Genomic DNA, 15377 nt, shown 5'->3' with positions numbered 1-15377 from the left:
AGGGGAAAAATGACAAGCAGCAGCAGCTGAGAGGTCCCATTTCCTCACAAAACCAGCTTCAAATCTGCTTGATTTTCACACCAGAAGCACCAATAACAGTATTTAATAACATCCAATTCTCACCCTACTAACGAATGGTGAGTTTTTAGCAGTCAATTGAGAAAGTTTTAAGTAAAATCAATAAATACACTTTGTTGTTAATGAACTCCAACTGTCTGGTCATCAAACCAGGAACTAAGCAAGCAGTGAGCTGCAGGGCTAAGCACACCTATTAGTCATAACGTATTCTGGTGACTGGCCCATTGCTTACTTACACCAAGAGCACACTTGAAGCATTCCTTGTCAAATCGGTACACTGGAGAGAGGATCTCAAAGAACTTCAGAATACTTTCTTCTCTGTTGAGGTTGGCAAACTGTCGAAACGTTTGTTGGATTAATTTTCGTAGTGTTTTGGCCTGGGTATTAAAATGTTCAAAGATCAGTTATTTCAAATCTAATCACGGCTCAGAGTACCCCTGACAGGTTCTTTATCAATCAGAGGCAGACTATTCCCAAGAAGAGAAGCTTCAGAATGTAAGAATCAGTTCTGCCTTCTAACTTCTGCTTAGAAGAACATTATCTCTGCTATACATTAGAAACATAGAACAGTTAGGGTTGGAGAGATTATAGAGGGACTATCTAACTAATCATCTTTTGAATAAATGATAATAAAAGACAACATGTAACCTTTACAGGAACTATTTTTCCAAGACTCCTCATTTATCCCAACTTAACTGTGCACTAATACAAACCCACAGCAACGTACACCTTTCTACTAATGCAAATCAACTTCCTTTTACCTGGTAGTAACGACACAGCCGTAGCTGTAAAGCCTGGACAAGGGGGAATGGCTTTAAACTGACAGGGAGGAGATTTACATTAGGTATTGGGAAGAAGCTCTTTCCTATGAGGGTGCTGAGGCGCTGGCACAGGGTGCCCACAGAAGCTGTGGCTGCCCCATCCCTGGCAGTGTTCAAGGCCAGGTTGGATACAGGGGCTTGGAGCAAGCTGCTCTAGTGGAAAGTGTCCCTGCCCATGGCAGGGGGTTGGAACTTGATGAGCTTTAAGGTCCCTTCCAACCGAAAGTGTTCTATGAGCCTATGATACACAAAGAGCAAGGCCGAGCAGCAGTGCTGTCTTTAAGGCACTGTTTATTAAGCTAAACACAGGAAGGTTTCTTCTCTACTGAAGTAATGAAAATGGAACACCTGTTGACTCAAGAACATTTCCTCTGTAGTTGAATTAGACTGACTCTTTCTTGAACACAGATAAAAAGAATTATTTGCAGCATGCATAAGCTATAGTGCACTGTCCAACGATTTTAATGTTTCCTCCTGGAGAAACCTCCCTAGACACTTGCTAGGACAGCACTTACTTTGTTTTACATTATGTCCTACAGACATTCTATGATCAGCTAAAACACAGATGTGTTTAAACTTCCAACTTCCTTAGTTATTTAATGAGCAACCTAAACAAAGCTGAATTTTCTATTTTTGAACCCTTGTCAATCACCTCATACTTTGCAGGGTGAAATTATTTTGATTTCCATTTTTCCAGCCTTCTGGTCTTCCTATACATAAAGTGATATCCTCTGTTTAGCTGGCATCTCCTAATGTATAACATTAATCAATCTGATTACCGGTGCACTACACTTCTAAGCTTTACCTAATAGGGACAGACTGAACATGAGCCGGCTTCAGTGTGTGTTCGCAGCCCAGAAAGCCAACTGTACCCTGGGCTGCATCAAAAGGAGCGTGACCAGCAGGTCCGAGGAGGTGATCCTACCCCTCTACTCTGCTCTCAGGAGACCTCACCTGGAGCATTGTGTGCAGTTCTGGTGTCCTCAACATAAAAAGGACATGGAACTGTTGGAACAAGTCCAGAGGAGGCCACGAGGATGATCAGGGGCTGGAGCATCTCCTGTATGAGGATAGGCTGAGAAAGTTGTAGCTGTTCAGCCTGAAGAAGGCTGCATGCAGACCTCATAGCAGCCTTCCAGTATCTGAAGGGGGCCTATAGGGATGCTGGGGAGGGACTCTTCATTAGGGACTGTAGTGACAGGACAAAGGGTGATGGGTTCAAACTTAAACAGGGGAAGTTCAAGTTAGAAATAAGGAAGAAGTTCTTTACTGTGAGGGTGGGTTACCCAGGGAGGTTGTGAATGCTCCATCCCTGGTGTTCAAGGCCAGGTTGGTCAGAGCCTCGGGTGACATGGTTTAGTGTGAGGTGCCCCTGCCCATGGCAGGGGGTTGGAACTGGATGATCTTAAGGCCCTTTCCAACCCAAACCATTCTATGATTCTATTAGTTTTCTATTTCATGGGCATGAGGAGCCCTCCTTTGCCTGCTACTTCAAAATCACTGGTCTTCACAAAGCAAGTCAGTTAATAAATTGAACCAATCCCAGATTATTTTTCACAGGGATTTCATTTTCATTAAAAAGCAGACCTGTTCTTCCTTCCCTTGTTTTTCCTCTTGAAATGTCCAACATTTTTTTCATGGCTTTGCAAGGTTCTGCTCAGCTTCCCCTTCTGATAATTCCTGCTACTTCTTTCTGCTCTTCTCACATGATTTCTAAAGAGCAATTTCCTTTGTTGGTCAGTTTTCTGGCTCCGTAATATCATTTTTGAGACAGTCATTCATTCTTTTACGTCTGGAGCCTTTCACCACCATTTCTCCCGTTAGCAGAGAGTACAGTTGCAGATAATTGCTTGAATTAAAATGCAGAGGGATTACTTAAATCCACTTGACTTCATTAGCTGCTGATTTCAGGAGTCTCTGGAAACAAAAGCCCTTCACAACAGACCTTCTCTGTTTATTCATTTAAATGACAACTTAGAAACTTCCTAAACCTTAAGTTGAACTCTGTTATCCCTGCTTACCAAAATCAGCACTAAAATGTCAGTTTATGATTTATACCTTTCACATAGGAATGGTGAAGAGAGATTTTTACCAAGACAATCGCATCAGACAGCTATAGCTGTAGAAGTACTTGGTGACCATCCTTAATCCCCCTTTTCAAAGCATGCTGAGAAAAATCTGCATTCTTTATTCTGGGAACATATGGACTTCAGTGGAAGCAACACTCAACTAACATTTATAGTCTTAGCTAGGATTAACCTAAGTAGAAATTACTGGCAATCTTCCTTGAATGAGTTAGATACTGGAGCAATGGAGGCAGAATATGGTTTACTGAGTTACTGCTAAAAAGATGCTGTTTTCCTTCATGTCCCCTTCCTCTTTCTCCAGAAGTCTCATTTCACTTTTAAGAGGAAAACATGTATTTGATACTAAAGGACTTGAGGTCTTGTTCTGAACTTCTGTGCATAAGGTTTGAGAGGCTGAGGTGTAGCTGTGCTCAGTAAGGCACATATATCGCTACTCTCTTAGCTCTGCCAACTGCACATCTCTGCTACTGGGATTTATAACCTGCCTACCAATCTGACAGCTTTGCTATTTTATACCATGACAGCACAACTCCACAGCAATTCCATTCTGACTGTATGGTGAAAACAACTGTGTAATTTTCAGGTTTCTTATGTAAGTGGTCCACAATTGGCTGGAATTGTAATTACCTTTACTGAATCTAGCAAACTCTTCGGGAAAAACCTTCTTAAACCAACATCTTTCCTGAAACAGAAACACACAGAGCATTAACGTAACAACCACTGGACAGTATTATAGTGCCCATTCTCAGGGGGGTGGTTTGGGTCTGGGTTTGGTTTGTGTTAGTTTTTAACTAGCAGATGCAATATAGTCACTGATGTTCATAGTAAGGACCTTAACCATCTCAGAGTAACAAACACCATACTCCTAAAATGGTAACCAGAGCCACTCCATAGCAAACGCAGGACAGTGGTATCTTCTATTTTAAATTCAAAAGGATATTATGTGAAATGTTGACTTGGGCACACAGAAGTCTTAAAATTAAATCTGGCACATGTTTTAACAAGTTAAAGAATACTGGAAAAATATTCTTACAGTCAGGTGAGAAGGGAACAACATGAAAACTTCTATTAGAGTAGACCAGAAGATACAACATAAAGGAAAGGACTTCCGTGGTATCACCTCAGTAACCACATTGACTGCAGTTCCACTACTGCTTGACCCTTTGCAGCAGTGTAATTAGAGGGTTTTTTTAATCCCTACTCTCACTTTTTCCTCATTTTGAGTATTTAAGAAACCTCCCTTTTTGCCTCTGTAAATCAGGATCTTCACTCTGTCCATAAGCCTGGATTCTGCAAACTGCATTACATCAAGCTCACTTTCACACTTAGAGATAGGGCTGCAGCCCTGGTTTGAAACCCAGAGCTGGAAGGATTAAATACTTGTGTGTCTCAGATGTGCTGCACCCAGCTTATGTCTGACGTGTGGATCACTACAACTAAAGACTGGCCCCAAGGAAGACGCCTGAGAGAAGTTAGTGCAGAAGATCATTGTACAACCAGCTGTAACGAATGCTGCGTGACTGCGGTACTGCTTGTACAGTATCAGCAGAAAATCTGCAGGAGAAAAAGGAAAAACTAGCAGAAAAATGCAAATAAGGAAAGTACTCGGAGCTTCCTGCCCCTCAAAGGTGTTCCTGACCTTTTCCTTTTACATATAAGATGTTACAATCTCTTTTAAACATGTTTATCTGCTTCTGAAACAAGTATGAGAGCAAGCTTTCCATGACTGCATGCTTTGAGCAGACACAGAGATACACGTGGAATTTCTACATTTGGTAAAGGGAAGAAAAGCCACAGTATGTATTTACTGCTACCTAATGGCACGAGAAGAAAGCCAACATTAAAGTTAATATAAAAAGCCTACTCAATAAAATAACCCAGGGTATTTTTAAAGACAAGTAATATCCCACTTCACAAAACATACTAAAACCATCCTCATTAAAAGGAGAATGTTCATACGCAGCAGCACATGCTGGCATCTGTGCAATGACAGTGCGCTGGAAGATTATAGAACTTTCATAAATGCTAATTCCTTTGATGCATTTCTTCTCAAATGCAAATGCTCTGAGGTTTATCATCCCACACGGTTAAATAAATCTAACACACTATTACCATCTCAATAACATGCAAAGACATTTTGACAAGGGATGTATTAGTTTAACATTAAGCATTTGAGAGAGAAATGGTGTGTTGGAAGACGAAGCACCCTGCATCGCTCCAGTATCACTCATGTTAACTACCAAAGCACAAGGCTGCAACAAGCTGATCTGTTATTAAGGAGAGTTGTAGAGCAGCCCTTGGTACAGATAACAAATTCAGCAGAAATACTTATGCAGAGCACAACAAAGCAACTCTTAATAAAACAATTAAGAATAAATACTAATAATGTTAATGAAGCTCATCCTGTGTTTAACTGTGACAACAGATTTCTTTACTGGAGGAGAATTTAACACAAGAAGCATACAGATTTCATGCCATGGGCAACAACAAGCTCTGGGTACCTATAAATAAGAGAATTAACCATTGGAAATTGGAACATACAAAGAGTTTTAAACACAAAACCCTTCAAACCTGATGTTTTCCCACTTTTCAGCTGCACTGCGTGGGGTGGCATGGCCAACTCGGGACACACACCAACTCAGTCCTCCACATTAAGAACTCAGACATCTGCTTTCTGATTGCCAGCAAGAGATAATTAGCAGCAAGATCCTGGTTCATGCAGTTCTATGACAGCTTTGTTTTTAACCTCATCTACTCCATCCCACTCGTGGGCTTACATGCAAATGCATTTTTTAATGTATAAACTTCAAGAGGATTAATAGAACACCAGCTACACACAGATACCGCTTGTCATAGAATGATAAGCAGCTTTAGGGAACATATATCTTTATTTCTGGTTTTCATCTCAATTGAAGTTACAACAAAAAAGTAATGTTAGATTAACATAATAGACTTTAACATGCTTTTGACAAAATTGTGGCTGCAGCTGTTCCTTCATATAGCTCCCATTTTTGTACTTGTAATTACCCCTGTTCTGTGCTAACAGGCTTCACATTTATCATGAAGAAATTCTTCTTTCATTACATGAAGGCCCAACTATTAAAGGCTACTTAACAGTTTGATTCTATCTAGCATTTCCCACCCAGATTGGGGCTTGTATGAAAATGCGATCAAAGACAAATATCCATCAAATAGCTGTGTGACAAAGCCAGGCAAGGAGCAATCACAGCAGATGCAAAAAGTGCCATTTAAAAATCACACTCAGCTGGTGAAGTGCCTCAAGATGGACTAAAACAAGTGAAAAACCTCAAACAAACAAAAAGCCTCACTTGAGAAATAAATACGACCTACGTAGATAACCCCTTTATAAGCTCTTAAGGTGATAAGATTGAATAAGAACATTTTGGGCATCACTGGCACTTTCACAGACTCTTACTGGCTTGTAATTATCTATAGCCACTTGAAAGTGCTTTTATCCTTTGTCTCTTCCAGGTAAATCCCATAAACCCACATCTTGCCTCTCAAGAACATATAAACTATAACGTCTTGAAGTGCACAACTGTACCTTTCCAATTCTACATGGCATCTTATGCTGTTAGATTCTGCATATCAGGAGTTTGTTTCACTTCAGTCTTTCATAGCAGGAATTATGTTGTTTCCTACCAAATCAGTTACTGCTTGGACAATACAGTGGAAAACAGATGGAAAGAAACACGCCACTGTTCAATTGGAAGCAGCCCCATGCTGAGTCCTCCAGGAACTCTCACCTATTGTAATTATTAATTACTACTTGGTGGCATCTGTTACAGAATCCCAGACTGGTTTGGGTCGGAAAGGACCTTATAGATCATCCAGTTCCAACCTCTGCCATGGGCAGGGATTCCTCCATCTCAGTTTTTCCAAAGCTGTTAACCTAAGTGCTCCTGTTTGTAGCTTCTGAGTTGCCAAATACCTAACACAAGAACATCCTTCTCAAGTTGTTACTGGAACAGAAGCAAACGGCAACCACTGTAACTCACAGGACATTCAGATCTCCTTTACGTCACCTCTCAGCCGTGGCTATCTGCTCTTCCCATTCATCTTTGTAAGTCCGTTCTCATTTTGTTTCCTGCATTTCCTCAACCAGGGCATTTTCACTACTGACAGAAAACAGAAGGGAGTTGCGAGGGGACACAGCTGGGCCAGCTGAACCCAACTGATCCAAGGGATATTCCAGACCACAGGATGTCATACGTAGGATATAAAGGTGGGGGAAGAAGAAAGAGGGGACATTCGGAGTGATGGCGCTTGTCTTCCCAAGTCACTGTTATGCATGATGGAGCCTTTCCTGGGGTTGGCTGAGCACCTGCCTGACCACAGGAAGTGGTGAATGAACTCCCTGCTTTGCTTGTGTGTTGTGGCTTGTGCTTTACCCATTAACCTGTCTTTATCTCAACCCACAAGTTTTCTCACTTCTACTGTTCTGCTTCTCTCCTCCAGCCCACTTGGGAGAGTGTGCGAGAGTATGAGGGCTTAAATGCCAGCTGGCATTAACCCACAGCAGTAACCAAAACACTTTCAGCGTAAGGATGCTTCTTGCCCTTCTTCAAATTTGGCATACATAAACAGTAAACTTGCTAACTGCAAGGTCACACTTCAGGAAATCCACATCCTGAGCAAACAGAAGTAAAACCAATTAAAACTCATGCCACAAACGTATTCAAGGGACTCGAACTTTACCATAGGTGAGTCGCAAGTGAAGAATGCACAGAAAAACATTTAGAAGCAAAATCACCTCAGAATTAGACTTGATGAACCCATAAACATCAGCAAAATAGCAACAAATCATAATAGGCTTGACCCAGTTTGAACAACTCCAACCCTGCTTCCCTAGACTAGAATTAAAGGTGTTCTTCTTACTTCTATACCTTGAACAGCTTCATCATCCTTTTCTTATAATAAAGCACTGGAAGATCTCGACAAACTTCATGGAACTCAAAGTTACAATGGGAATTTTTGTAATCAACTGAATTTAATGGTCATCATGAGGAAACAGTTCAGACCCCAAGCTAGAACATCATACTTACTCTAACACTTCGTAGTTGGACTTCTTTTCTAATGCATTGCCTCTCATCTCTCCGTAGGATCTCCTGAAGTCAGGAAAAATATTTGAAAGCAACCATTATTGGATGATCCAGCTTAAAACTACAATATCAACACAGTCAAATCTTTAAGAGACCATTAGAAACCACTGGCAGAATTAATTCAAATATAAATATGAGTACCCTATTTTCCTACCTCAACAGATCAGATCTTTATTGTACAAAACATGACTACAGCAGCTCTGCATTTACAGAAGCACTTTAAGCCAGCTTAACTATGCTGCTACCAAAGTCATCTAACCTGCCCTTCAGCAGCTCCTTTGAACCTCCAACAGTGTCTCCTTCCTTTGTATCAGCACTCCTGCCTGTGCATGTAACAGGGAGAAGCAGAGGCAGCAGGCAATAGTGAAACCAGTGTCAATCCAGATATGTTCACATTAAAAAACTAACACATGTATCAAGATTGAGTAGCTGCTGAGAGAGGGATGGGATCATTGGTTTCACTGAGAAGGTGGACCAGTACTTACAGAATGGTTTGGGTTGGAAGGGACCTTAAAGCTCACCCAGTTCCAAGACCCTCCCATCAGCAGGGACACCTTTCACTAGAGCAGCTTGCTCCAAGCCCTGTGTCCAACCTGGCCTTGAACACTGCCAGGGATGGGGCAGCCACAGCTTCCCTGGGCACCCTGTGCCAGTGCCTCATCATACTCAAAGCAAATAACTTCTTCCTTCTAACTACTTTACATCATAGAAAATTTCTTACTTATCCATAATGCAAATCAACCAATATTAGCAGTCATCTACAAGAAATATCTCATGACAACACTCTGAAGATTCCCAGCATGAGACCCTGGCTGACAAAATAACCATGCATTATTATCCTCGTGTTCTGAAGTAAGGCACCAACAACAATGTAAGTGCATAAAGAGTCTGCAGTTACATTAAAAGAAGCTTTGTTTTCTCTGGGGCTACCAGCAGTAACACCAGCAGACAGCAGGCTCTCCTGTGAATACCTGGGAAGTTTCATAAGCCTAAATTGCGTTTTAGTTTGGGAAGAACTGTTCAAAGGACACTTTTACTCTCTGGTAACGAGTTTACATCAATTTCTTATCAATTTTACTTCTTCCATCCCTAACCTCCCTGTGTGAGACAACAGTAGAACCAAAGCAAACGTTTCAGGCTGGAAATTCTCCATAAATTAGCAAAACCCCCAAACATGCATTTCAGAAGCTGTGCTGGGAACCAGCTCAAGGATCTCTTCATCTGATAAATACATCTTTATTTTATTTTCCAGCTGTCTACGCACAGTTGACACCAGTACCAAAACCACCACAAAGCATCCTTCAAGATGTAATCATTTGAAAATAGCACAGTAACACTTGAGGAAATGCACAGAGGAAAGGTAGCAGCATTTCTCTTTAATTACATCCTTTAGCAGGCACAACGACAAGACTATTTGCTAAATAACACCACAGATTTCTTATTCTTTTAAATATACTTCACTGTAGAGGTCTTGGAATTATTCGGATGAAGAATTCACCCAAAAGGCAGTATCAAGATGTAATAAATTAACATGTCAGAATTAACGTTAATTTTATCATCAGGAATCAGTTACAACACAGTCAATTCTGCTTTTCTTCAACCTACTTTGCTGCAAAAGGAGTGCTTTATTCAACTGTATTGGTCAGACATCGATCAACTCTAAGCAGTTCCAAAATTAATGTGTATATTCAGTCAGAAACATGTTAAATAATAAATGAAACAATGAGCTTACCGGATTTCAAGGCAGCCTAGTTTCAAAGCAATTTCCTGGTCCACTTGATCTGCTATTTCTAACATATAGTCATTTTTCACCTACAGCAAAAGAAGCAGGTATGTGTCACAGGGAGATCAATGCCAATACAGACTGAAACACTGCCCAAACAACTTCAGAATACACACGTCTTCTGGTTAGCTCTTTGGATTCACTCTTCACAGTGCATGAAGAGACAACACAAGTTATGTTCGTATTCTCCACAAATGACCTGAGCTTCTCCAAGAAATCCATTTTGACTGCAATGAACTTGATTAAAAAACTTCCTTATCTACATCAATATTATCTGTGTTTTATTAAGTACAATCAAAACCATCACAGGAGGCTGAGCAGATGGTTGCATCTGCAGTCAAGATACAGGAACGTATGCTGTGTTTTTGAACCACCTTGGTCAGGAGCTTTTTATTCTGTAGGCACATCTAAAATCATGCAGATAGAATGGACAATTGTCCATGCACGTCCATCCATACTGTGAAAACAGAAACTGCAGGAAGTAAAAAGTTGCATGTGAAAATCATAATATATACTGATTTAAAATAGTGTCTGAATGAGCAAGAAGAAGAAAGGAGTGAAACTAGATGGTGACCCTCTACAGTAGGAAATAAAACAGGCCAAGGAGTGTGCTCTGACCAAGAGGAAGCCAAATGGTCATCCCTCCTGCAGAGGATGGTAGGGTCAAACCGGCATACTTGGACCATGGCTGGCATGCATTGTCCCCCAGCTGTGCCACAGAGCATGCCAAGCATTCCACAAGACGGATTATGGTGGGTCAAAGCTTCATCCTGAACTTGTTTCATTTAGTAACATTGATATAGGCAGAAATCCTACTTTTTTACTAACACTTTGACCACTGAAAGTAAACTGAAGTAATTTATACAGTTACTAACCTCAAAGAGACAATAAATTTGAACAGAATGAGTGCTGAAGAACTTAACCCTGCAAATCCTGTCTTCTGAGCAACACGCATTTACCAGGGACGTATCTCTATAGAAGTACAACTTTTCTTTTAATGCCTCATGTTATCCTCTATCTTATGGAATCATAAACTTGCTATTGAGATCCTAAGATCCTGAAGCTGCAGAAAATCCTGAAGCATCACAAAACCCCACATGACTGACTTGGAGATCAAAGAGATTATATGGCATGAAAGCAATACACCTCACAAAACGGGGTTTTGGAGGGATGACAAGTTGTAAGGAAAACTGTTTCAAACTGCTACTGCTATGAAATCCGTAACTGAAAAGATAAGGAGGTGCAGCAGCAGATTCAGCAGCTGGAGGTCCTCTCCAGTCAGCATCCTCCCAGGAACACGAGCGTGCACCACAGGATTCCCTCATCAATGTGCCAGCTGGATCCAGCAACAAATACAGAGTCCCTCCTAGATATGAAGTGGATGTAAAAAATTAATGTGCTATTGACAGATATGAAAGAAAGATGTGATAAACTGTGCAAGAGTGAAAATATTAGTTATTACATAGCTGCAACATCAGGACAAAGCTTCTTGGATTTGAACTCATACAACGCGCTTTTAACACTTCTCAATTCAACTCCTACCAATACTAATGAGAGAGACAGGAGAAGGAATAATTGCCCTTCACCATCATGTGGTTTGCTATCTGTATACACTATGGAAATAGTAATTTAGTGTTCCCATGGTAGTAATACACAAAATACAGAGAATTAGTACTTTTCTTCATTATGCTCACAACAGAAGACACAAAAACCCCAACCAAAACCAGCTTCTCATGTTAAACCCCCATTTTGGTTGAGTTTTTCTGGTAACGTGTATGAGGTTTGAGCTAATTAAAGGTTAATAAAAAAGCTCCCCAGCCTCTTTATCTGGTAAATACAAAGGGTGCAAATGATATAAACTGAGATGCATCTTCCAGCAAGACGTTTTGACTCTGTATTTTCATTCAAAACCATGAAAGCCCCTAAGTGCAGAGTCCTGTGTGTGTTAGCCAGGTAAAGTCACTGCTCTAATGGACAAAGCATCTTACGTATGAAATAATTTATGAACAACCATGCATAGATCAGACAGAACTGTCAGTTGTATGACCACACATACTGTGTATCCACAGTACCTACCATGGATATGGATCCATGGGCCGAGACCAATTGCATGAGCTACGGCAATGCTCAGTGCCGGGTCCTGCACTCGGGTCACAACAACCCCATGCAATGCTCCAGGCTTGGGGCAGAGTGGCTGGAAAGCTGCTAGTGGAAAAGGACCTGAGGGCTGCTGAACATGAGCAGCTTGTGCACAGGCAGCCAAGAAGCCCCCAGCATCCTGGCCTGTATCAGCACCAGTGAGGCAGCAGGACCAGGGCAGTGATTGTGCCCCTGCACTGGGCACTGGTGAGGCTGCTCCTTGAATCCTGTTTTCAGTTCTGGACCCCTCACTACAAGCGAGACATTGAGGTGCTGGAGAAGGGCAACGGAGCTGGTGCAGGGCCTGGAGCACAAGTGTGATGGGGAACTGCTGAGGGAGGGACCTGGGGGGGTTTAGTCTGAAGAAAAGAAGGCTCAGGGGGGACCTTATCACTACCTACAACTGCCTGACAGGAGGCTATAGCATTAGCTGGCCTGCCTCGTGTTATCGACCTATTCCTTCAGGTATTTAGACATGAAAAAGAACTGAGTGTATCAAAGTGTTTTTCCAGTCTTCACATATAAAATTCTCCCTTGCAGAAGCAACACTCACTTGAGGCCACTAGACTATCATGAACAAATCCAGCATCACAGAATACAATATTTGTATGTATTAATTTCTCTTAACAGCTCATTGCCTTGTAGATCCCAGTACTGAATTACTTCATTTATTAAAATAAACAGCTGAAGAGCATCTTCAGTTTCATGCAAACATGTTTCAAAATGCTGCTAGCCTCAAGTAACTACTTACCCATAAATAAATAAGCAACATTACCCAAACAATTACAGGCTGGGGGTGCTTTCCTCTTGCCCTCTGGCTTGTGAGCGTTCACAGATTGCAGTCACATTTGCCCAGTTTGACTCTGCAACCACAGGCACCAGAACTCAACTGTGAGAGTTTAAAACATTCCCCACTCCAACGATTTGGGAGAAGAAATAAGTGTTGTGAAAAATCTCAGCTTCTTTGCAAGACAACAGTGAGGTGTTTTTACCACAACGCTGCAAGCAGACGGCTGCTGACTCGAGCGCACAACTTGGGTAGTGTGACAAGCACCAGAAAGGGTGGTTTTGCCCATCCCAGTCCAAAAGAGATGGACAAACACAGATACATCATAAAGGTGGAGTAAAGTAAACACACATGACACTTTTCAATCAACAGAGACTCTCCCTTGTGTGTGTATCTGAAGTTCCTTGGTACTGGGATGGGGAGTTTTAGGTCTTTCTCATTCACTGTTACTCAACCTGAGGAGTGGGATAAAAATGATTTTATCCACCTATGAAATAGGATTAGAAATAAGAAAACATGGGAAAAAAAATCCCCTATTCAGTGTCCACAAGTAACTAACAGCAGTGTTCACAACATCAGTCCTGATATCCTCTCATCAAAATCAGCTGCACTGGATTTTCATAAAGCACTGCAGGTACATTATATACACCTATTTATTGCTGTATTTAAATACTGGAAGCTATACAAAGAGATTATAAGCTTGAGGAAGCCTCTGGCCATAATCTTGTGGTCTAGCTAGGTTGAGCAGTATCCTATTATGGATGGCAAAGGTAACAAATGGATGGAATTAATGCATTTTATCTTCCTTCTCTCAGAAACCTGTCTGCACACATTCTTCTTTACATTTCATTTAAGTCTACAGAGGGGGGGGAAAGCAGATTCAATATCTGCTCCCAGAATACTAATGCAAACTTCTCTTATCACCTTTAATTTTTCTTGACTATTCTCTTTGAGATGGCATTAGATCAATGCATGAACTGAGGCTCGTGCGAAGATGAGATAAGAGTTTTGCAAGAGGTTCAGCACAAGCTGCAAAACCTCCTTAGGAAAAAGCCCGAGCAGATCTGAAATGGAAGAGACACAAGAGATAATTTCATGGTAATTAAATGCATTGCCACAAGCTATTGAATAGTTTTCCCCCAAGTCTTTTGTGTTTGCTCAATTATTACTTTCATTATTATTATTGTTAATACTTAGATGAGAGAAATGAGACTAATTTTTGTCTAAGAGACAGAAGGCCCTCTCTTTAAGAGTCTAAAGCCTATATACATACAAAGACAGGGAAATGAAACTCTGACAAACCTAAAGAATTTTACCAGGTATTTCCATACACTGTGGATTTAGAAGAAGATTCTTTATTATGAGGGTGCTGAGGCGCTGGCACAGGGTGCCCAGAGAAGCTGTGGCTGCCCCATCCCTGGCAGTGTTCAAGGCCAGGTTGGACACAGGGGCTTGGAGCAACCTGCTGTAGGGGGAGGTGTCCTTGCCCATGGCAGGGAGTTAGAACCGGATGAGCTTTAAGGTCCCTTCCAATCCAAACCAGTCTGGGATTCTGTGTCAAAAGGAAGGATGAATCCTGTTCTATGCATTTTGGAGACACTGTTATCTGTAAGCTCACATTATAGTGCAGAACTGCCCTCCTTGGTGGAACATAGCAGCCTTCCAGAATCTGAAGGGGGCCTATAGGGATGCTGGGGAGGGACTCTTCATTAGGGACTGTAGTGACAGGACAAGGGGCAACAGGTTAAAACTGAAACAGGGGAAGTTTAGATTGGATATGAGGAAATTCTTTCCTGTTAGGGTGGTGAGGCACTGGAAGGGGTTGCCCAGGGAGGCTGCAAATGCTCCATCCCTGGCAGTGTTCAAGGCCAGGGTGGACAGAGCCTTGGGTGACATGGTTTAGTGTGAGGTGTCCCTGCCCATGGCAGGGGGTTGGAACTGGATGATCTTAAGGTCCTTTCCAACCCTAACTATTCTATGATTCTATGATTCAGTTAACAGTCTGCAATGTCTCAAAGAAGGTTGAAGAGTACAGCACCAAGATATATATATATATCAAAATATATATATTTATATACTCTTCACACAGATCAAGTGCCTCTGCTTTTAGTCTGCTCCCCATTTTAATTGTTCAGAATGCGATCGCTCCAAAAGCTAAACCAGACAATTGCAGGATGCTATTTAATGTACCTTAATGTTACCTAGTTCGCAAGAGCACGCTGCATCAACTCGCCACACAAACCTACCTTTGAAAAAGCCACCCCAAAAAACCCAACCAGCCAAAGAAGGAACCTGATTTCCACCAACCCAACAAAGGCTTCCAGGCATTCCTTCTAGACCTGTGTGGCCTTACTTCACTTACACTACATACTAGAGACCAGACGCTCTTCAATGATGACTCCATGAAGCCTTCAGTCACCTCGTACTTCATGGTTACAATGCTTTAGCAATAAAAATGCTTAAAGATTAACATGGCAACACTCAAGATTTACACCAGGATTATGAGTTCAAGTGTTTTACTGCTGAAAGCCCACATACTTTTTATTTGGTAACAATCAA

At 41.5% G+C, this 15377-nt stretch overlaps 1 protein-coding gene across 25 annotated transcripts in view; it reads right to left on the bottom strand.

Annotated features, from left to right (window-relative positions):
• PTK2 (protein tyrosine kinase 2) overlaps positions 1 to 15377 on the bottom strand; it is a 200993-nt gene that overhangs the window by 71711 nt on the left and 113905 nt on the right. For all 25 annotated transcript variants that reach the window (XM_062626924.1, XM_062626925.1, XM_062626931.1 and 22 more), the window contains 4 exons: positions 9842 to 9921; positions 8053 to 8115; positions 3614 to 3668; positions 315 to 455 (listed from right to left, as the gene is read on the bottom strand). In XM_062626924.1, coding sequence (XP_062482908.1) covers positions 315 to 455; positions 3614 to 3668; positions 8053 to 8115; positions 9842 to 9921 — 339 coding nt within the window. The remainder of the gene's footprint in view (positions 1 to 314; positions 456 to 3613; positions 3669 to 8052; positions 8116 to 9841; positions 9922 to 15377) is intronic.

The sequence above is a fragment of the Pezoporus occidentalis genome, unplaced genomic scaffold (assembly GCF_034315485.1).
Source record: "Pezoporus occidentalis ecotype Australia unplaced genomic scaffold, CSIRO_AGI_Poc_V1 ctg3, whole genome shotgun sequence".
Taxonomy (NCBI): domain Eukaryota; kingdom Metazoa; phylum Chordata; class Aves; order Psittaciformes; family Psittacidae; genus Pezoporus; species Pezoporus occidentalis.
The sequence above is the reverse complement of the archived record's forward strand: the minus strand, read 5'-3'. Positions and strand labels throughout refer to the sequence as shown.